General features: G+C 37.6%; 1 protein-coding gene across 2 annotated transcripts in view; it reads right to left on the bottom strand.

Annotated features, from left to right (window-relative positions):
* Positions 1-2849: 2849 nt before the first annotated feature.
* The window catches only part of LARS1 (leucyl-tRNA synthetase 1), a 53039-nt gene continuing 31328 nt past the window's right edge, over positions 2850-24560 (bottom strand). Inside the window, exons 20-32 of one of the 2 annotated variants that reach the window (XM_008140828.3) lie at positions 23842-24054; positions 23314-23371; positions 21926-21989; positions 19844-20027; positions 17990-18080; positions 16820-16960; positions 15665-15805; positions 15079-15189; positions 12952-13062; positions 10372-10476; positions 8779-8874; positions 7739-7871; positions 2850-3258 (exon numbers count right to left, since the gene is read on the bottom strand). In XM_008140828.3, coding sequence (XP_008139050.2) covers positions 3053-3258; positions 7739-7871; positions 8779-8874; positions 10372-10476; positions 12952-13062; positions 15079-15189; positions 15665-15805; positions 16820-16960; positions 17990-18080; positions 19844-20027; positions 21926-21989; positions 23314-23371; positions 23842-24054 — 1654 coding nt within the window. In that variant the 3' untranslated portion in view covers positions 2850-3052. The remainder of the gene's footprint in view (positions 3259-7738; positions 7872-8778; positions 8875-10371; positions 10477-12951; positions 13063-15078; positions 15190-15664; positions 15806-16819; positions 16961-17989; positions 18081-19843; positions 20028-21925; positions 21990-23313; positions 23372-23841; positions 24055-24560) is intronic. The other variant, XM_054718007.1, reaches the window with a different exon arrangement.

The raw sequence follows: 24560 nt of genomic DNA on the forward strand, positions 1-24560 counted from the left end.
TCCAGGCTATGTTGTCAACTTAAAAAAAGCAAGATGTAAAATAATTATAAACAACATGCTACTTTTTGTATGAGAAAGGAGAAATTAAAGCACACACAAATATTTGCTTATTTTCAGAAAAAGAAACACAGGAAAGATAATTCAGAAACCAATGAAAATGGCTAGCTAAAGAGGATTAGAATGTGGTGCAAGAGAGTAAAATTCTCTGTATGACCATAGTTTGACTTTAAAACTATGTGTACATTTTCACATATTCAAAAAGTAAATAAAAAGAAACGCAAACTAAGAAATTGAATAAAAATGGAAACAAATACTAACTCGATACTAAAACCTCAAATAAAGAATTCATTCAAGTAACATTTGAACATAATGCTGACTTTGTTTTAAAGACAAAAAAATATGTTAAAAGAAAATAAAGCTACCAAAGGTTAAAAGTAAAAAGATGGTCAAAGATATTCCACATGACGCCTAACCCAATAAAAACTAGTGTTATTATGTTGATGTCAGGCAAAGTAGCCTTTAGGCAAAACATATTTCTAAAAATACAGAAATACTTCCTAATTAGGAAAAGTTTAATTTACCAAGAACAACAACAAAATCTAAATTTGTATGTGCCTAGTAACACAGTATAAAAATATAAAACAAAAACTATCTGAACTAGAAGGAAAAATAACTAAATTCATGGTCATGAGAGATTTTAATTTTCGTATGCCTCTAAAAAAAAAATGAGTCAACTAAAAACAGTGCGATACAGAGTTGAACATTTCCATCTACAACTATGACCTAAGGCACATAATCAGAATGCTACAATCTCAGAATAGACGTTTTTTTTAAACTCACATGGAACATGTATAAAAACTGAATCATATATTGGCTGGAAGCTTGTCTTTTTAGAAGGAGGCATTAGGCAGGCTTTGGTGTGCTGGCATTGTGCTATTCCTTGACTGGGTGGTGATTACAAAGATTTTTGCTTTGTTGATAAATTGTTTTGCTCTTGTTCATTTTGTGTGTGTAGTTTACATGTTTTGTGTGTGTACTATGTATCTTATTGCTCACTTTTTGTGTGTGTGCATTACAATTCACAGTTTAAAAAGAGTTAAAATCCTTTAGGAAGGAGGAGTCTCCTAACAATACAATAAGCCCAATGCAACCTGGTTTTCCTCCAGCATTTCAATTGCTGTGTTTTTAGTGGAGCACCAGATGAAGTAATGGCTTATGCTTAGAGGCTTCCGTGCACAACCCCTATGTGCCTTTCAACACAAAAAGCATATTCAGCCCAGCAAGATGCTCATTCTGAGAGACACGCAGGAATTGAGACTGAGGGAACTGAGCACCCATGGATCCCAACTCACATTTAATCCAAGGCAGCCAAGGTTCACAGGCTTATTTACCTAGTAATGCAGGCACAGCCACTCACAATAGTAAAATTATTTCCTTTCTCCTTTTCCCCCCCAAGCACAGTTCAATTGTCTTCAGTTAAACGTGAGTGGGCTTGTTTAGGCACCAGGAAAACCTACTTTGATGTGGGGAATAACTTGGGCTACGCAGATTGAGGGAGCAGCAAAAGGACCTAAAGGAGGCCAAACCACAAAGCAGTTGCCCCAAAGGAACCGATACCAATGACGTGACTACAGCCTACAGAAATGTGAAGCCATACACCCTGGGTAGTTGTTGTTGTTATCATTATTCATCACTAGCACTTACTGAAAGCTCACCATCATCGCAGGGACATTACGGAAAGCTTACCATGTGCCAGTCACTACACTATATATATGATTTTCCTAGAAGGTTTATCATCTCAACATCTCTCAATAAGCCTAGAAAGTAGGTACATTATTAGTTCTGTTTTATAGATGGAGACACGGGCTGAGGAGTTGGCCGATGTCACCCACATGGCAAATGGAAGGCATGGGAATCTAACCTAGCCAGCTGACTTCGGCACCAGTCATCTTACCTGCTATGCTACAGTGCCTGCCCACAGGGAGGAGGATTTGCACGTGATCTCTAAGGGCTCTGTCAGCTCTAACACTCTGCCATTTGCTTTAATGACAAAGCATTCAGCGAGGCCCAGGAATCTCAAACTGCACACAGCAAAATAAAGAAGCTCAATAAAATCTCCACCTGACCCGGAAGTTAGCATACAGGCTCCTTAGGTTATCAGAACTGGTCTTTCCCATATTGAACCCTTCAAGAAACGGAAATGTTTCTCTCCCCTGCCAGTCAATACGTAATCTTCCTCATTATGAAGACAGATGGCACAGACCATATCGAAAGGCATTACAGCAATATAAAAAACAAACAAACTTGCAATACAGTTGACATGGTCTTTAAACACAATTGGACCCAAGACAAATTTGATAAATGCAATTTTATGGGGGGGGAGGAGGGAGAATCCCCCTTTAAAAAGTGCCTAAATTTCGTGTAGCTGAAATAAACTGCTTATAGACTATTAACATTAGCCTTGGAAAACATTATTGGTGGTAAACTGAATATATGAAAGCTAAAAATTTCTTATAAATATAAGACCTTTTTGTTCTTTACACAAAATACTTAGTTATTGCAGTCAGGTCAAAATATTCTTATTTGTTCTTTTAAATAATCATCAGAGTTCCTTTCTTTAAAAAGCAAAACTAGCTAAACCTACCTTTTTTTTCTTTAAAGAAGAAACAGCTAACTCCGTAATAGATATAATATAAAAAGTTGTCAAATACTCCTTAGCCTTTGTAAGTATAAAGCACACCTCATTAAAGAAGCATGCTGACACTTCTGTGTTAGTGTGAAAGACTAGAAGCTTCTGGGCATTAGGAACAATTTGTGTGCTTTTTTTAAAAAAAGTATAATATAAACTATTTCTCTTAGAGGTCCCAAGAAGGAAAAAAAATTTATTAGGTCCAGGAATCCAAAATGAGTTGGTATAATTATGGTTACATGCAGAATTTGATGATTAGAAATGAAATCTGTTTAGGTCCAGACTACGGGTCTCACAGCCAATCTGTAGGCACAAAGTAGAAGTATCCCCAGAGACCAGGGCAAATCTGCCATCTGTGTGAGTTTAGTGAACCAGGTAGACCATTGTGTCACCAATATCTGCCCGCAGCCCGTTTTCAGTAAGATGGACGTTCTTGCTCATGAGGTCCACGTGGAAGACAGCATGCTCAGAAATGGGCGTCTTCCCAGTCAGCTCTTTTCCCAGGACGGGAAGTCGCCTTGGCCCCAACAGTGGATCGTCGAATCTCATCAGCTTCACTTTGGAAAGATCTATAGCAAAAAAGCATTTAATTACAGTCACTGACTCAAACCCATGCCCTGAATCTGATCATTCCCGTTTTACACACGTTATATCTAAATCATCAGATTATTAAGTAGGACCCAATCTCAGAAAGCAAAGCTAAATCTAACAAAACTTTAAACTCTGCCAGCTTTTACCCAGATCAAAGATTGTCAGCTTCTGTTAATACATGCCCTGGAATTATAAACCAACGGGAAGGGTTGAGTCTAATTTTGAGCATTATCCTATAGGGTCTCTCAAATCACTTTTTATATGCTTCAATTGACTGTCCTTCAGAATACCAAAAAGTCTAAACATTTCTCTTTCTTGTCTTGCTTCCTCAAATAGATTAAAACTGTAAGCGTTGTTGGGTTTGTTTGCTTTTTAGAAGGTAGCTTTGGAAAAAAGAATTACCATTCTAATACATAGTATTACCAGTTTCTCGCTTTGCTCAAAGGATGAAAGCGCTTGTATTGACAAGCTGATGAGACTAGGAGAGAAGGGAAGGCGGGGGAAGGGCAGAGCCTAGAAGTCCAGGCCTCTGGGTGAGCTCCACGCCTCCCCTGCTGGAGATTCCTGACCCGCTCTGTGCAAGCTGATAGGGTGGCTCCTGGCCAAGAAAGCACTTGTCCCTTGATCAGCTTTATGAGCCAACAATCCTGCCAACAATTAAGTCCAAAAACAAATTTATTTATTTCAGCAATTCTGAGACTTCCCAACACCAAATGGTTTTGTTTTATATGGTGAAAAACATGCTGACTGACTGCAAGTGGTGATTCTAGGTTTACATCTCAAAGTGAGGCACGGTTAGTTATGTACAACGATCCACAGGAACAGAAGATATTTTCCGAAGTACTTCCCACCCTTTCTAAAGCAGGGCGCTGGGTGGTCCGTGAGCTACACTCCCAGTTATGTTGCTATGAGAGTATGAAGCTTAGTAAGAGAGGGATAGAGATAAAAGGAGACACTAACGCAGCTGGCGGCTATGCCCGGAGTACAAGTTATCCAGGCATTCTCTTCTCCTTGGGAAATGACGACTGAAAGACTGTGGGTTTAGAGGAGGGATCTTGGGGCTTATAGAGCAATTACCTGCAACTACCACGGAGGCAAACCCTGCCTGCGAGTCTCTGCAGAGGCCATATAACCTATTGCCAGATGCAGCACAAGCCTGAAAGTAGCCCTGGTCCTATTGGGCCGGGGGGTGGGGGGGGGGGGGCAATTTTAATGGCTCTTGCAATTCAACATGCACATCAGTGATGCCAAATTGTTTTGCTAGGGAAGCAGTGACTAGTTCTGCCCACAGATTTTATGCACAAGGACTTTTACTGCAGATCTGCTTGTGTGTGTGTGTGTGTGTGTGTGTGTGTGTGTGTGTGTGTGTGTCTCCCTCTAAAACAGACCTCCCTCTAAAACAGACCTCCCTCATCATTCCAAGCAATTCTGAATCAAACTATTTCAAAGAAGCCTTAGTACTCAATCAGGCTTCTAAGTGACAACACACATTTGCTTTGATGTTTCGCCATGTAGTTCATTACTGCCATTAAGTCTTGGAGCTTTCTTAGTGGTTTTACTATCTTTTCTTATCCCAGACCTCGTGGAAATTGTTGAAATCTGAGTCTGCAACTACACAAGATTTAAGGCACTTAGAGCAGAGATGAGAGCAATTGAAAGTCCCTGGGGATTGATAATGTGAGATGGAGCCTTCACCTCCAAGTTATTAGTTCATATGTGGCAGGGGCTGCGAGTGATTTAAAGTCATTATCATCAAACAGTTGCTCAGTGGTCTTTGTGGCGTAAAATGATGGTTTTAGCCCAGCTCCTCCTGGACCTCGATCATAATCACCCTCAATACAATTGGCACTAATTGGACGATGTGCTGGTTACCGCAGCAGACAGAGAAGTGCTACTGAACTGCACTCCTTTCCCATCTCAGCTACTCAGCCCATATGCAACATAAAACAGCGAATAAAGCCACAGAATGGCTTCCTATATACCCACACTTCACACTTTTCTTTTTGTGGCTATCAGTTCTAAGGAGGGTGCTATCATTCTACAGGACCTGGTTGAAGAGGGACCAGGATAGATGCCAGTAACCACATGGAGGAACCTTGAAGACACTGTGCTACGTGAAGTAAGCCGGACAGAAAAGGACAAATTTTGTATGGTTCCACTTCTATAAGGTACCAAAACAGTCAGACACATAAAGGCAGAAAGTAGAGAGCAGTGGTTACCAGGGACTAGAAGGAGGTAGAATTATGGGGAGTTATTAATTAGTGGGTACAGGGTCTCAGCTTAGGATGATGGAAAAGCTCTATCTTAGGGATGGATAGTGTGAAGGTTGCACCACAATGTGGATGTATTTAATGGAACTGAACTGGCCACTTAAAAATGACTAAGATGGTCAATTTTGTTTGTATAATTTACCACAATTTTAAAATAATGTCTCAAAACAATGAAATCTCTAGCCCTGACATACTGCTGATACACAGAGTGGCCAGGATTCGAGTTTCCCTCCTGCTAGACACTCCTTCCCCTTACCCTCACAGATACAAATTTCACACCCATCCAAACATTTTCTCCATAAACTCATTCCTGATGACCACAGTTGGGAATAATCTCACTCTTTTCTGTGCTGTGAATTTTATCTATACTTCCCTTACTCACTCAGCAGTTTCTCCTTACATTAGGATCACGTATGCCAGTAGCTCAGTCCCCTTTCCTTCACTAGATGCAGCGTCCTAATGAACAGTGCATTATGGACTCCCAAACCCCTGAGTGCACTCACAGGAGTCTCCAGATACACACTTACTGCTACATACACCACACATGATAGTCAATCAAGAAATGTCCACGAGCCCTGACTCGGCTGGTTGGGTGTCGTCCCCTGCACTGAAAGGTTGCCAGTTCAATTCCCGGTTAGGGCACATGCCCGGGTTTCGGGCTCAATTCCCTGCAGGGGCATGTGAGAGGCAGCCAATAGATGTTTTGCCCTCACATTGATGATTCTCTCTCTCCCTCTTCCTTTCTCTTTCTCTAGAAATCAATAAAAACGTTTTTTAAATGTCCACACAAGCTGAACAAATGACTTCAAGAGAACAAAAAATAACATGGTAGAATGAGTTCCAAAGGGCCATTTTAAGGCTTCTATGTTAATGGCATACTGTTGGCCTGAATATAGTTCCATAAACTAGGTCACTGTCTGGGATTTATAAATCTTTTCAGAAACTTACACTCATGGAATATGAACCAATCAACCCTTAATTGCCATTAAGAAGAGAAGAGAGAGACCATGCAAAACAGGGAATCTGGACATTAATTTGTCTTCATAACCAGGAAGAAAAATAATACAGAGACATAATGACTCCCTTCGGACTATGCTCAGTCTAAGACCTGGCTGAGCTATGAGAAAAAAAATCTGTAAACTATTATATTAAATATAATCATAGACGATCTCAATTTAATTAATCTTGATAAGAAATTAAGATTATTTACATATTTTACTTGGAGGCACATTTTTTAGAGGAATGAGCTTTGGAGTCAGATAAACCTGAGTTTGAATTTCAGCTCAAGGATTTAGCAGCTGAATGAACTCGGCACGTTATTTAGCCTTTCTGACCTCTACTCATCTTCTGTGAGAAGGGAATACCAACACCCTCTATGTTATCGGTGCAAAATGATTAAATGGCTAATACGCAGACTCACTCAGTAACGTTTCCTCTGCTTCTCTTCCTTCCCCAGGAACCGACCCAATTGGGAAAGTTAGTTTAGACCAGTGGTTCTCAACCTTCCTAATGCCGCGACCCTTTAATACAGTTCCTCATGTTGTGGTGACCCCCAACCATAAATTTATTTTCGTTGCTATTTCATAACTGTAATTTTGCTACTGTTAATAAATCGTAATGTAAATATCTGTGTTTTCCGATGGTCTTAGGTGACCCTGCTAGCGGTTCTCAACCGCTGCTGTAGAGCCTAAGACCATCGGAAAACACAGATATTTACATTAAGATTTATTAACAGTAGCAAAATTACAGTTATGAAGTAGCAACGAAAATAAATTTATGGTTGGGGGTCACCACAACATGAGGAACTGTATTAAAGGGTCGCGGCATTAGAAAGGTTGAGAACCATTGGTTTAGACTATAAAGGGTGTGTCTTTAATTCTGAAAACCTCCGAGAGAGAAATTGCTTGTTACAATTTTAGAGCTAGAAGGAGTCTTAGAAAAATATGTAATCCAGTATCCTCACTTTAACTAAAAGCTCAGTTTAGAGCATAAGTGACATGGTCAAGTCACCAACCTACCTCGTCCCAACGTCCCAAAGAGAATACAGGTCTCCTGATTCTGGGTCCAATACTCTTCCCACAACATTACACAGCTGTCCCTGAGCAAGCCAGGTACTTTTCTTTCTCCCCTCCCCCTAAAATTCATCAAATCCACAAGCTCCTGCCAAATGTACAGGGCAACCATTTACCTTTGATTCCTCGGTCCACTTTCATTAAGCGCCTGATGATAGAATCGCGGGTATCTGCTTGCCTGATTTCAATTTTAGTTGAGAAGTGGCCATTGGATGGCTGGGGATTCACTATGAAAACTGACACACCAGGCTTAGGAAAATAAAGAGAAAATAATTGTTACAGGGACTCAAACTTGAATACTGCTGAGCGAAGAGGAATCTCTGCTACATTTTTAATGCCCAATAAAAGACAGATTTAATCCTGGTATCTAAAATCTTGACAAAGGAATACACAAACAACAGTGTGGTGGTTGCCAGAAGGAAGAGGGTAGGGAACGAAGGGAATCCTAATATATGATGACAGGAGAAGATCTGACTTTGGGTGGTGAGCCCACTGTGCAATTTACAGATCTTGTAATACAGAAACCCACAGCTGAAACCTATACATTCATGTTCACCAATGTCACCCCAATAAATTTAATAAAAAATGAAAAAGCCTTACATTTCAATTTCCACTGTATTTTTTTAAAATAAAAACTAGGTTTTGCCCAGCTGATGTGGCTCAGTGGTTGAGAGTCAACCTATGAACCAGGAGGTCATGGTTCGATTTCTGTCGGGGCACATGACAGAGTTGTGGACTCATCCCCAGTGGGGCCTGTGCAGGAGGCAGCCGATAGATGATTCTCTCTCATCATTGATGCTTCTATCTCTCTATCCCTCTCCCTTCCTCTCTCTTTAAAATCAGTAAAAACATATTTTGAAAAAATAAAATAACCAGATTTCAAAATCATGTTTTTATTTTTTAAATCCACAAATAACATCTGATGCCATCCACTACAGTAGAGTAAGGAAAAGTGAGTATTGCACCAACCAGGGAATTAAAAGATCTCAAATCCACCCCCACTTCTAACAAACTATGTAGCCTGGTCCAAACCAATCGCTTTACTTCTCTGGACCTCTATTCCTTCATCTTTAAAATGATGGGTTTAGATGTAATGATCTCTAAGGTCTCGTCAAGCTCTAAAATGCAATGATTTGGTGAGAGTCTTGCAACTTACTTCTGTTCTGAAAACATTAAGTGGTTTCCCAGGACAGCATTCTTCCCTGACTTTATCTTCTGCTTCAGAGGCACACTTCACTTCTATGTGTTCTAGCTAAATAGAGGAGGGAAAATGGAAGCCATTAGTATCACTTAATATGATTGAAATTAATCATCACCTCATTTCACCAAAGAACAAAACTAGGTTCTCCACTTAACATGAAATGGTCTGTGCAATTTTATTTCCTATATAAACATTAAATGAGATCTGTAATCAATTACTTAACTCTGATCTTAGCTGTCTCATAGTACTGTTATTTACATAGCGATGGTCAACATTTTCTATAATGAAATCTGAAATTTACCTGAAAAATCAGCATAAAAGGCTGAACTTAAATAAAGTTCAGAAATTTAGCATTTGAGAATAGAAGCCTTCCAGGTAAATAAACTCATAAATGTAACATATTGCATATGCCTGAATATAAGATGACCCTTAATGTGTCCCCACGTCCCAAAGTTCCAAGTTTTTTACCTCCATGAATATATATATGAATATTTAAAAGTATCCTTAAAATAGATGTCTACTTTTATTAATTTATTAACTTATTTATAATTGCATAATATACAATGCTTATTTATTTGGAAGTAACTATCTTTCATTCTAATATTTCATGAAACAATTTTATTGACTCTAAACCTGCTTTTTTTTTTTTTTACTTCAGTCTCCATTATCACTAGAGTCTTCTAACAAATTTTCTAAAGCAGATTATCTTTCCTTCTGCCTAAGTTGTCTGAGAGACAGCATTTTTAGAATTGACATATGAAGCTATGACTGGGGCAGCATGGTGGCACAGAGAGAAGATGTGAAAGCTATTGGTAATGTTCTAGTTCTTGAGTTGGTAGTAGATTCATGTGAGTGTAAAAACAGGAGATGTAATAAAGACATAGGGAATACAGTAAATAGTATCACAATAACTTTGTATGGTGACAGATGGTTACTAGACCTATCCTAGTGATCATTTCATAACATATATAAACATCAACTAACTATGTCGTATACCTGAAACTAATATAATATTATATGTCAACTACTTTAATAAAAAGAGCTTTACATTCCAGAATGGAAATTTAAAAAAAAATTTAAATCTGAAAATATGACCAATAATAATATATCATGAACTAAGAATTCTAACTAAGCCAATTCTGTAAATCTAAAGTCTAAAAATAAGAGACAGAGGAGGGGAGGGAGAGAAGAAGCAATTCAGAGTATCCCCTAATATGAGCAATATTGAAAGTATTTGAATATAAGTTCTAGACTCACTTTTTAAAAGATAATTTGTATGTGTTTGTGTGAGGGGGGAATCCAGGTATACATAGCTAGTATTTTATGTGTAGAGTAATTGATAAGTGAAATAAGACAACAGGTCATTTTTTCTTCCTACAACTTCTATAACCACTTATTCTCTTCCTTCCCCCCAAAAATTGTGACTGATACATTTGGCAAAGTCAGTAAACACAGAAGATGAAGTTTATAAAAGGTCTATTATAAAACAAAAGAACTGGATATGTTTACTATGGTTAATTAGTTATTACACTCCCTAGCTCCTCTTACCTCAAGGGAATTGGTCAGGTAGACTATATTCTCCATAAGCACTGCCTGTTCATCGAATTCTAATTGCAAATCCAGAACACGAGGTCCCACCTTCTCCAGATTTTCCTAACAGCCAAAATGATTTTGAAAAACAAAATCACATTAACAATACGTTGAAAAGAATATATTTTCTCCAAAGCAATCATTCTTCTCTCAATTGATAAAATCTTCAAATTTGAACAGTTAAAGCAAAGGCCTTGGACTCATAGCTTCTCTTATCTATGTCTGTTTGTTAATGAAATTACTAGCTCAGAATAATTATCATTTTAAATATGATAAGATGAAGGCAGCAATGAAATGACTGGAAGGATAAGGTTTGCAGATTCATAAAGTAAATATGATTTTATCATAGTTTATTTAGACTGATTTAATATGCAAGCCAAAAGACTGCTTTGACAAAGAATCAAACAAATGTGTGAAAATATCCCTTCGGGTAACAAAAATAAGTTAATTAATAATAATAATAATAAAATTTTCCAAGATACCAAATCTTTAATGCTATTTCACAAAATAGTAAATTAATAATAAATTCCCTAACATATTCCTGCAAATTTTAAAATAAAATGTAAAAAGTTATACTATAAGGATACTCAGATAATGCTGACATATAAAAAATAATTCATTTTCTTCATTTTCTTGAACATGAAATAAAATATTTTGCCAACTCAAAATATAACCAGAGAAAGCCAAGTTCATATGCACAAACATAGCTAACTGCCTCCAATAGGGTACACTTACATGAAAGTAACCTAACATGATTCCTAGTATTGACTATTTTCATTTACCATCTACTAGTAAGTCTGTTTCTTTTCTCATGGAAAAACAAATGCTTAAAAGTTGTTTTCTTACTACCAGAGTTATTAAACATTTTTCAACACCAATAATATGCCTGGCAAATCCCCCAAAATATATTACTATTCAAATAGTCTAGCATTGGTTTTTCAAAAAGCCAACTCTTGAATCTAAAATCTTATTACTACTTTTCAAATCAGTTTCTCTGAATTCTGTTAATGCACGTCTTTGCAACCAACAATGTAAGGATAGTTTGTTGAATCCATATATTGATAATGGCTCTGGCAATCTGACCAATGGGACCACTGACTAAGGAGCATACCAACAGACATATAACTTGATTGGTATAGGTCAACCCAGAATTCTAAATTCTCAGACTTGAAATACCATAAGATTCAGAGAGTTAATTCTGCTCTAGGAGAATTAAAAGGCTCTCCTAAGAATACAATCTACGCCAATGTAGGACAAGCTGAGAGTCTGGGTCTCCATCAAGCAGGCATCTGTAGCCTAGGAGATTTGAAAATTAATCTAAAGTATAAGAATTACCACTATGTGCCCAGCAGGCTGGAAGACACTGATTTACATTATTTTAAAAATTACTGAGCCTACTTCTTGACAGGTAGTATTCAAGTGTATTAAAACTATTATTTCATTGACTCCTCACATCACTCTTAAAAGGTAGGTTATATTAATTTCCTCACATTATAGATGAAAAACTTTGTGACCCAAAGAATTTAAGTAATGTGTCTAAGGCCTCAAAATTAAGAAGTTAGAGGCAAACAGGGTTTGGACCAAGATTTGCCTGACCCCAGAGTCTGAGATCTGAAGCAACATACAGCCTTCTTTCTATTTCTCTTTGTCAAGAAATCCAAAAAATCAGCTATGTATATGGAGAAAACTAAGAGTCTAACCCAATGATCCCTAATGGAGGAGCTGAAGGGGAGAATGCTGATTTTGCCTGCAGGAGACATTTAGCAATGTCTGAAGACATCTTTGGTTGTCACAGTTGAGGGGGATAAAAGGGAGGGTCTACTGGCATCTAGTGGGTAGAAACCAAGGATACTGCTAAACTCTATAGTGTACAGGATAGCATCCCACAACAAATAACTATCTGGCCCAAAATACCAATTGAGCCATTGCTGAGAAACCCTGCTTTCAACACTATAAACAACATTTATCCAGTTACCCTAAACCTGTAGAAATGTAGGATCCTGGTTCCAGTAATAGGATCTAGAAAAACACCCTAATATACATCAGAAGAATATGCTTCCTCCCCAAACTGAAAAGAAGGGAAGGTAGAACATGAAGAGAATCATTTAGGGCAGCAATTCTAAACCACTTCTCCTCCACCAGACATATTTTCACATACTCAGAAATTCCACAGGTAAAGCCCACACCCGGTTGTTCATTTCCCATAACCACTGATTGAGAAGTGCTATTTCATGGGTGGATAGGAGGTACTCAACCAAAGACCTTGTATGCATATATGCATAGCCCATGGATCTAGACAATAGGGTCCTGAAAGCCTGGGGGGAGAGTATGTAGGGGGGACTGGAGAGGGCCAATGGGAGAAAATGGGGGACATATATAATGTTTTCAACAATAAAGAATTATTTTTTAAAATAAAATTAAATTAAAAAAAAAAAGAGAAGTGCTGTATCAGCAGATACCTTGGGGAGACTTCCCCCTCCTACTGGCCTATCTAACCATTACTCATGTGGTCTTAGCTCTACAAGGCCCACAGCTTACCTTAATCATGGCAACAAATGGCATCACTTTCTTCATATATTTCTTCAATTCTGGCAAACTGCCTAGTTCAGTAGCAAGGATTTTGTTATCAGGCAATTTTCCATTATTGTTCTAAAAAAATAAAAAGAGTTGGAAAGTAGAGAAAAATATTTTAAAGATGATGGAGGAGTGATGTGCCTGTAGGAAGTTGGGCGGACACAGGATGTCCTCTACCAGTCGGTGGAGAACAAGAGGGTGCAGCGCTAGCATCGCGAGGAAGGAAAAGGTGAGTGAACAGCACAGAAGGGAGTCTCCTGCCCCTCAATATTCAGACAATACATGATTTTGAGGGTAAAGAAGAAAAGCAGGTACACTGTGGTGAATATTATCTTTTTTCGGACAATAATGGCGCCTCCAGGGTTGTAACACTAGATCTTATCTGGTGAGAAAACAAAATGGTCTTATAAACTTCTAGAAGTATTTCATTAGTTATATCAAAATGAAAACTCCACACAACTATCATACAGATTTATAATCTGCTTTTGAACACTTTGTTACACATTAGCACAATCATGCACAAAAGAATCCCAAGCTATGGACCTGTTAAAAAGAAGTATTATTTCTATCCACTCAAAACCAAGTGCCTGTATCATATATCACTAATATGCGTAAGTCCCAAATGTGCTGTGTGAATTTAAATTCACTTCTGCAAACACCAGCTGTCCCCTTTAATAGAGTGAGAAAGCAAGCCGCCTTTTCAGAGTCTGGGGTGACTCATTTTCTCCTTATTGCAGAAACACAGTATCAAAGCCAAGGGCTGGGAACAAATGTAAATGAAAAGTAACATATCGTAAGATTTCCAATAAGCCATTTACTTTCATTTCTAACCTTTACTAAGTAAGGTACATGGGGAAAAAATTTTCTCTACTTGTCAATGTGTTGCTTTGAAATACAATGAAAGAGAAAAGAAGAGGGTAGGAAACACTCCTTTCCTTATGTCACGAAAAGGTGCCATATTCAACAAAAGTACATTCTTCTTGATTACAAACTAACATTCTTTGGGTTCTTTTGGATGAATACAAAAATTTTAAAGGAAGCTAATCATTCCAAATACCAAAAGATGATGTCATTTTGAAACTATACAATAACTAGTTAATGAATACTATGTAAAAATAGAACTTCTAAAAGAAAAATAGCGTGCGTTTATTTTTAAAACCTGGGACATTGCATACTATATTTAGTTCTCCTATTGCTTCCTTGAAAATGTTGGTATGAATATTCAATCCACTGAGGCACAGTTTCACTTCACTACCTCCAAAAGTAGTGTTTGCTCTTACTTGTAAGTCAAAATCTGCAAGCAGATTCTAGAAGCTACCTTCTATTTCTATTACACACAAACGGGAAAATAGTTCTCCATAAAATTAGGTTCACAAAGAATAAAAAAAACACTTGCTTTTCTCTTTCCATCAAATTTTGCAAATGTAAAAGTTTCTCTATGTAATTCTTAATTAACTATAAAAATTATTGAGGCAAAATTCTAATAAAGGTCTATAAAATCAAAACCAGGGATTTTTCCTTCATGTTATCACTTTATGCTTTGGCCATAATCTCTATTCTCTATTTGCTCGCGCTCTCTCTTTTTAAGTGCACCTTCACGGTTTGTGTCTAAGTTTAAAGAACTAAGCTTAAATACTGAATTTCCTTTCAATAGAGCTATCATATATAATAGCTACTTACCTGACGGAGACAAAAACAACACCAAACTCTCCATATCTATGGGTAATTATTAACCTGAACATTTTCTTTTAAATTGCTCAAGAACCAAGCTACGAGTTTTTCAAACATAATAAGGTTAAAGTTTCATGAATCTCAGCATTTTTGCTTCATAATTTTAACCACACGTATGCAAAAGTCCTAACGTCTTTAATTACATGCAACTAGATTCAAGCTTCAAAAATGATGAAAAACAGCAGCTTTTCCCCTGGCATCCATTTAGGAGTCACCACGGACAACAAAGGACGCTCCGTGACTAGAGGTAATGACACTAAGCTGTCGGTCTTCCCTCTCCCGGACACTGTCAACATCCTAAAAACAAAGGCCGCACAGGGAGGACCCTGCAGGTTGGGGGCAGTCTGCTGAGAGCATCACCTGAAAGTGCTGACGCAGAACTGACAGGGTGGTGTGTTGCCAGGATGGGTAGTTCTTCGCCACAAAGATGGTGCAATGGGAAGGCTTCTGAGGTGGTTGCTTGTCAGTCTTCTACAGAGTAAAAGAAAAGGAAAAAACCATGTAGTCACTTTCATATAAACCCACAATGAAAAGAACCCTCCCCCAGGATACACCACGACTGCCTTGAACATTAAAAAAGACACATAATGCAGAACTGCATTAGCAATGAAGACAGCCCTACACACTTTAATGAAAGTCGCCTTAATTTTCATTACTGTTAAATATTAATTGACCAGTAACGTTTTAAGAATGACCTTAAAAAAAAAAAAAAGGCCCTAACTGGTTTGGCTTAGTGGATAGAGCGTCGGCCTGCAGACTCAAGGTTCCCAGGTTCGATTCTGGTCAAGGGCATGTACCTTGGTTGCAGGCACATCCTTGATAGGGGGTGTGCAGGAGGCAGCTGATTGATGTTTCTCTCTCATCGATGTTTCTAACGCTCTCTCCCTCTCCCTTCCTCTCTATAAAAAAATCAATAAAATATATTCTTTTAAAAAGAAGTCTTCACCTTCCCTTTAGCTGGCATCATGTAATTCTTCAGTCGCAGTCTAAGGTCATGTGCGACCTCCATGAGATACTGTGAGGAACGTATCAAGGCGTCATCCACAGGACCCACGACAGGCCATGAAGCACGCATAATTGAGTCAGGCTTTTAAGTAAAAACAGAAAGGCCCAGGAAGATTAGACAACATGACTATTTTATGATTCTTGATTACGATTTCATACCAAAGCTACCATCTGCAATGGTGTGCTTCAAGTTCCAACCCTGACTCCACACAGCACACTTCCACAGCCCCTGACCTAATGTTCCCGAATTCAAGCTGTGAAGTCTTACTCTACATTCTTAATTAGCATCCATTTGTACAAGCATATTAATACCCACACACATATGCTCACTTTCAAAGAAAATTATGTAATGCTAATCTGCCTAAATTTAATCATTATTGTATAAATCATGCACGCTCTCAGTTTTTATCCTATTAATACATCCAGTGTTGAAAGTATGGCTATGTGGTATATACACCATAAGCACATTTTTGCATTATTTGTGCAGTGAAAAATGCAAAAGAGCCTGGCTAATAAGGTTGGAAAGGAGTTATTAAACCAGCCAACCTGTTTATCTGCAAGCCAGGGAGAAATAATTGAATTTATCTTCATAGTAAAAATGCTAATATAATATCCCTGAATATGCAGCCGTATGTATGCCAGGAATTTTATATAAAACAAGAATATTTATGCAAATATACACTTCTATCTTTGTTTATAGGCAGTTCATAACATTTATATCTTTCTCAATATTTTTACCTCTTTAACAAACAGTTGGAAAGACAATATTAGTTAGACATGTATTTAAACATATACCTGAATGTATTTAAATGTGTTATAACATTTCCTAACAGGAATGAGGTGAGAAGCCACATGCATATAGTCAATGTTTATAAAATATATACACTGTGCATATAAACAAAGGCACACACATGATACTGTCTAAACAGGAGGCAGCTTCAGTTAACCTGTTGTAATAATGATGATGATGAATGTAGCATTATTCTTAAATTATTCATTTTCAGTCTTTTTCTTTTAAGTAACAACATTACCCCAACATTTATTTAATAAGACAAAAATCAAAACCGGCCACAACATCTTAAATGCATAAATATACCTTTCCCAGGAGTGTCCAGATGTGCTCACACAAATGTGGACAGAATGGAGCCAAGAGAAGAGTCTGAACTTCAATGAATCGGAACACAAGGTCTCTGTGCATCCCTTCAATGGCCAATTCACGGTACTTATCTTTCGCGGCCTATAAAATTTGAAATTATTTACCATTTCTCTCCCCATACTTCTTTAGAATAAAAGTAAAGAGAAAAAAATCAGTATCTCTCATAACAGCCGATCAATGTTCTCTCATTGATGTTTCTCTCTCTATCCCTCTTCCTTCCTGTCCCACTAAAAAAAAAAAAAAAAATCAATAAAAACGTATTTTTAAATAAATTTTTTAAATAAAAATTTCTTGACGATAACTTAGTTAGGCATTTTTAAGTTTTTAGTCTTTTAAAATTCCATAATGAATTTTTGTAAAGGTATTATTTTAAAAATTTGCAAGTAAATGTATATCAATCCTAGTCCAAAGGATACTGCAGGTTTATGAGTCTCAAGAAAAAGTGTTTGAAAAGACATTTTGTAACAGACATTAAAGCTGAACAATTTAAACTGTATACTAAGGGCAAATGCTCAGCATATAGAAAAGATGTTAAGTATCAAAAAAGGCTATACATACTACACACTGCTAAGCTCAGCACTTACCCTTATTTAACCACATCTATGAAAACCAAGTCACAGAAATCCCAATGTGATATTTAACAAAACTGATTTTGAATAAAGCTACATTTTCACTTTAAGCACTTGAACTGCCAAACTTGAGGAAATACTGACATCTTGTGGAAAGCCTCAGAAAATACTGGTTTTCAAACTACTAGTAAAAGCAGTTACAATTATGTCTTTATTTTTCTTTTATTTTTTGTGCCTTTATTTTTTATCAACTTAGAAATGTTTTTCTAGAAAGAATTATTGATTTCTAAATTTAATCGCTTTATTAATGCTCATAGCTCAACTAGAAACAGAATTACTTATGATAAATGAACACAACAGAAAAAATACTAAAGAAAACTAGTTACAATCACAATTTATTGAAGAACTTTTAAATTTCTTAACAAAATTTCCAGTCTCCACTTTAGATGAGTTGTTATGATATAGCAGGAGGGAAAAAGGGAAAAACACATAATATAGACACTGACATGTTTTATAGCTATTTAAAAAATGAACAGCCTACCTGCAACTCAAAAAACCCTGTTTTCAAAGCTTCTTTAAACATCATCTTTTCATAGTTTTGATCTGTTTTTATAATTCCTGCATTCATTTCACTATTGAATAGGAAAAAAAGGTTACTGGGTGTGAAGGCAAGTATAGATAGGAATCAAAAACTGCTGCTTATACACAGTAAAATGAGAACAAAGCCCAAAACATTTAAAACTGCTCTACCAAAAGATCTTTTTCATGTTCCTTAAAGACTGCCTATTGTCCCTCCCTATTATTTATATACTAGAGGCCCAGTGCACGAAATTTCTGCACTTGGGGGGCGAGGAAGGGGAGTGTCCCCTCAGCCCGACCTGCGCCCTCTCACAGTCCAGGAGCTCTCGGGCTCCTTAGCATGAGCCCAGCTTCTGGCTGAGCGTCACTCCCTCTGTGGGAGCGCACTGACCACCAGGGGGCAGCTCCTGCGTTGAACGCCTCCCCCTGGTGGTCAGTGCATGTCATAGCGACTGGTTGACCTTTCAACTGTCTGCTCCCTGGTGGTCAGTGCATGTCACAGCAAGCAGTTGAGTGGCCTTAGCATATCATTAGCATATTACACTTTGACTGGTTGAACAGATGACTAGACACTTAGCATATTGGGCTTTTATTACATAGGATGCACCTTTAAGAATGTATTGTCACCTGACATTGCTTAGAGCTCCTGCTTATGACAGTTAGCCATGCTCTTATTTAAAAATCCCTTGATGCCCGGCTGCTGTTGCTCAGTGGTTGAGCACTGGCCCATGAACCAAGAGAACATGGTTTGATTCCTGGCCAAGGTACATGCCCAGGTTACAGGCTCAATCCCCAGTAGGGGTTATGTAGGAAGCAGCCGATCAATGTTCTCTCATTGATGTTTCTATCTCTCTATTCCTCTTCCTTCCTGTCTCTATTAAAAAAAAAAAAAGTCAATAAAAACATATTCTTAAATAAATTTTTTAAAATAAAAATTTCTTGATGATAACTTAGTTATGAAGCCCAAAATGCAATATGAAAACAGCTTACCTAAAGTTGTAGTCAAGTTTAACTGTTGCATTCTAAACAACTGACATTGGATATTTTGGAATAATTTTCTCATGCTACTGCAGGCCTTTCATAATATGGCCTAATCTGGCCCAACTTGGTTCATCTCCTACTTCTGCCCTCCCCCTACTTTACTTCAAATATATACCATATCTTTCCAGGGCTTTCTCTTTTTCTTGCAAAAATCCTGTTTGTTTTTTAAGAAACCCAGAATGCACACACCATCTGAATTCCCTCAATCCCTAGTATTACACTTCTAATTGGCAGGACAAGTGTTTTTCTCTCTTTCTAGACAACAAGAAGGACCGAGTCTTATCCATCTTTGTAAGACCAGTACTTAGGATGGTCCCTGAGACATAGATGTTGATAAATGTCTTTTGAAGAGAAAACAAAAATGGTATTTCTCCATTTCTTTTCATCTACTTTTCCTTGAACCATTCCGCCCTACTTTGATGCAAGAGAGCATGATAAAATGGTTATGAGAATGGGCTTTGGAAAAAGATAGAAGCAAATTCATATCCCACGTTTGAAATGACTAGCTTTAAGGCATTTAATAAAATAATTTTTCTAAGCTTCAATTTCTTTATAAAATAGAGCTAAAAATATCTTTATTATATAAGGTTGCTGTGAGGCTAAAATCAGATAATGGATTCAAAGTAATTAGCATTGTACCTGGCACAAGTAAGCTTTCAATGAACAGTAGCTATTATTATCGTCTACATTTATTTTAGGGTGGAAAAAGAAAACTTAAAAATGCACCAGGACTAAGTACCTCTAAAGCACCAAGTGGCTGGAACCCATAGGTTACCTGGCAAAAACTCTATCATTGAAGGTGCTGGCTGGACCACTTCTTAGGCTGTCCCAGTTGGCAACCATTTCTTTCACCCACTCCACCCAGGTGTACAGACGGAGAATACCCGCATCTGCCATGGCTTCCACAAAGTTAGCATCTTCCACAGTGTCACCAGCATCAGCCAGAGCCAAGCGCATTCCTGGACGAAGGGAAAAAACACAATCGCTGATTTTAAACTGTGGTTCCTTAATATCAATTATGCATCCAGCTGGATACACTATGAAGCGTGCACATAAATTAAGAACTAGCCAAAGCTTTAAAGGATTGCCATGGATCAACAGCAAAACAAAAATCACCGAAAGTAGATGCTGTTAAAATATTTGCACCATCTGTATTAATTTGCATACTTAGCATCAATATGCTTTTCTTCTCAGGAATGTTGAGTTAATGAGATAAAGTGGTCTTCAATGAGGCAAAGGAAAAATTTAATAAACTAGGGATAGATATCAACATCTCAGTCTCATTTAGAGATAGCAAAATATTATGAAATTTTAATGCATGAAAACACACATTGTTGCTTCATGTGTACAAATACATATTTAATTCCTAGTCCTCAGAGTAGATTCTTCCTTCCAAGTTTTCTACTAACAAAATTTTACTTTCCAACCAAAATCTTCCATTCTAAAATACTGAAAAAAAGCCATCAATAAGAGCCTAATTACATAAGGTATAGGACATCCTTGCAATGGAAAGCATGTGGCTGCTAAAAAGAGTGAGGAGCCCTGACTGGTTTGGCTCAGTGGATAGAGCATCAGCCTGCGGACAGAAGGGTCCCAGGTTTGATTCCAGTCAAGGGCATGTACCTTGGTTGCGGGCACATCCCCAGTAGGGGTGTGTAGGAGGCAGCTGATCAATGTTTCTCATTGATGTTTCTAACTCTCTATCCCTCTCCCTTCCTCTCTGTAAAAAAATCAATAAAATATATTTTAAAAAATGAGTGAGGAAACTATGAACTGTGTTATGGAGACATTTCTTTTTTTAAACCTCATGAACCAATCACTGTTAACTTCAGGTTTTTTTCTGCAGCTTCCTCACCTCTCTCAGGTTTCATAGAACTAAAAAGAGTTGGGCCTTACCTGGATTAGGCTTTGGCTTAAGGCAGTGGTCGGCAAACCACGGCCACTGTCATATACTACCCCTTTACCTCTTTGCACACAATATGCCACAATTGCCTAATCCTCACAGCTTCCAACTACACGGTAACATTTAGTCTAGTCCAGAGGTCGGCAAACTCATTAGTCAACAGAGCGGCAAACCGCGGCTCGCAAGCTGCATGTGGCTCTCGAGCTGCGGTTTGCCGACCACTGGCTTAAGGGAATGTTGTAGCTGGTTTGAGCTTCTATCCAGACCACTAAAACTTTCATATCAGCAATAAAGCTGTTTTGCTTTCTTATTATTACTGTGTTCACTGGAGTACTTTTAATTTCCTTTAATAAATTTTCCTTTCACAACTTGGCTACCTGAGGAAAGAGGTCTAGCTCTCAGCCCATCTCAGCTTTCAACATGCTTTGCTCATGAAGCTTAATCATTTCTAGCTTTTGGTTTAAAGTGAGAGACATACGACTATTCCTTTCACCTGAACAATTAGAGGCCATGGAGGGTTATTAATTGGCCTAATTCAATATTGTTTGTCTCAGCAATTCTTATGTTTTAAACATTACAGCGCTTGTATACAAAAAAACCATGAATACTTTTTAATATATCTATTGATTTCAGAGAGAAAGGGAGAGGGAAAGAGAGATAGAAATATCAATGATGAGAATCATTGATTGGCTACCTCTTGCACTTCCCCACTGGGGATCAAGCCCACAACCCAGGCATGTGCCCTTGACCAGAATTGAACCTGGGACCCTTCAGTCCACAGGCTGACACTCTATCCACTGAGCCAAACCAGCTAGGGCCCATGAATACTTTTTTAAAGTATTGGTAAGAGCAAAAGAGAAAAGCAATAAGATTAAAACAAATTTTAAATTGCCTTGTGTAATCTGAGGAGAATCGAATCCTATGCAACAGCAATGATAAAAAAAGTATACTCACCATCGGCTGAAAATTTGTCAATAGCTTGGGTCAAAGTGAGAAAGTTGCCTGTGGATTTTGACATCTGGAATAGAAAGCCAGTAAGTAAGCATTAGCAGGACTATACATAAATGAAACAGACCTGACCAACCAAATCACGTTAAATAGGTTGGCCACGATCAGATAAAGACAAGAAGGGTTAGAAAGGTAGAAGAAAAAGATACCCTAAACTAATTTTACAGAGGTGAGAACTGAAGTCCAATCAATAGTGACTTCTATGGGTCATTTGGCTGGTGAGTGAGAGCTGGGACAGGAACTCCAGGCTGGGGCTCAGTCCACTGCTCTTTCCATTAGACCCTACTATTACTTTGTGCACAAGGAATTATCCCAGTATAACTCTGGAACACTTCAGGTGATATAGAGAAGAGCTCTATATCAACTAGTCCTTCAAAAATAAATGGACTAGCTCATGAGGCCAGAGTTATTAGGGTTTTAGGAACTTCCTGTGATTAGCGTCATGATAACTGGTTGCTCAAATTGTGCTCTGCCTGAGGGCAGCACATCTAAGGAGCACTGTGCCCAACTTAGCAATCTTTATTTTAAATTTCTTATGTCTTAATCATAACTTTGCTGATATCAAAGAGAGGTGATTATTATATCAATGTTCCACCTCATGGCAATAAAATATCATGTACCAATAAAATCAGCACAGTGTACAACACAACAATGTTGAAACCAAAGAAAATGTCATGTTATAACAAACTCCAAAATTCTAACATTCTAATTTAACGGCCAGTCACAGCATAAAACAAAATACAAAAACCACCAAGCTATTGTTTCAACTTAAGTGAGAAAGATACTCTAAGGTCTTTACAGTTACTGTGTCTGTCTGTTTCTCTGTCTCTCTCTCTGCTCCAGTCAGAATTCATGTTACCTTTTGTGAAAATATATACTGTACAAGTGTTCTAATAGGTAGGTTCCCTCCCCTCAATTAATACTACCTACTCTACACATTTTACTTTTTAAATATTTTTATTGATTTTTAGAGAGAAAGGAAGAGAGAGGCAGAGAGACACATCAATGTGAGAGCAACACATTGATAGGCTGCCTCTTACAGGACCCCTACCAGAGATTGAGCCTGCAACCTGGGCATGTGCCCTGACTGGGACTTGAACCAGCAACCTTTTGACGCACAGGATGACACCCAAACAACTGAACCACACCAGCCAGGGCCACACACTCAATTTTAAAGGTAAAACTTTAATTTATACTGGTAGTCCTAAACATTTTAAATGTAAGACTTTTAAGCATCTGATTGTCATATTCTTTATTTCTTTAATTTTAAAAAAGTGCAACTTCCTAAATTAGAACAGCTTTCTGCGGAATTTTTAACTCTCAATGAGCCTTACCTTCTCAGAGTTGAGGAGAAGATGTCCATTTGCTCTCACAGCTACAGGCCATTTGTCACTTTATAGGTAAATGTTTAAAGAGAGAAAATAAAACTTAAAGATTGTAGTTTAGACTTAAAACATTGAGATAAATGCTAAAAGATTAACAAAAGTTTGCTAACACAAATGTACAAGGATATTTACTAAGCTCTGTTTGTAACAGGAAACAAATGAAAACAATGAAAGTGTCCATTAGCAAAGGACTGATTATAAAACTATGGTACAAGCACACAGTGAATTACTATGTACGTACTTAAAAAACACCGACAGGGCTATATAAAAACAAAAGACAGAAATAGTGTCTACGACACTGCATCTTTGTATAAATTGAAATGTAAATAAGTATAGATATATGATGCTAATGTACTTGGCAAATCTATACCCTGCATAATAACTTCTTATATATTTAAAGCCATAATTTATTGCTGATTGACATACTGCTCATGTCAATAAGCAATAAATTTAGTCCATATCCTTTTTAGCACTCACCTTTGTTCTGGCCACATAGCCACATGATTATAAAGATAATATGAAAGATGATTTGGAACAAGATCCTTGCCAGAGACTCTAAGATCCACAGGATACCAGAACTCAAACTCATGCTTTAGCTGATCTAATTTTTCCTTTGGGATCTGAGTCTTAGGAAATGGAGCTTCCTTGAAGAAAACATAATCCCAAACTTCCTTGGTCATCTGCTGTGGTCTGTATTTAAAATAGAACAAACAAACAAACAACAAAACATATGTAATTTTTTAAAAAGAATCAGTATTTCAATCTAACCAGGAATTAGGAATCTCTTAATGTAGTTAAGAGTAACAAATGAGTGCAATAGACTCCCATAAAAATGAAGGATGGATAATAATAAAAAAGAGGACGGGCTATTGATTACTTTTTCTCAGTTCAATAGTGAAAAACAAAACAAAAACAGCATAGCAAAATTCTGCTAAGTGAATTCCTTTTTTAAAAAAGTATGGCTTTGATTTTTTTATAGAGAGTGGAAGGGAGAGGGGAGTAAAAGAGAAACATTGATGTGAGAAACATCGATAGGTTGCCTCCCACACACACCTCCAACCTGGGTATGTGTCCTGACCGGAATTGAACCAATGACCTTTTGGTGCACAGGATGATGTTCAACCAACTGGCCCACACTGGCTAGGGCTGTTAAATGAATTCTTATGAAAACTAAGTATTAAAAAAGAACTTCCAAT

The sequence above is a fragment of the Eptesicus fuscus genome, chromosome 6 (genome assembly GCF_027574615.1).
Source record: "Eptesicus fuscus isolate TK198812 chromosome 6, DD_ASM_mEF_20220401, whole genome shotgun sequence".
Lineage (NCBI taxonomy): Eukaryota > Metazoa > Chordata > Mammalia > Chiroptera > Vespertilionidae > Eptesicus > Eptesicus fuscus.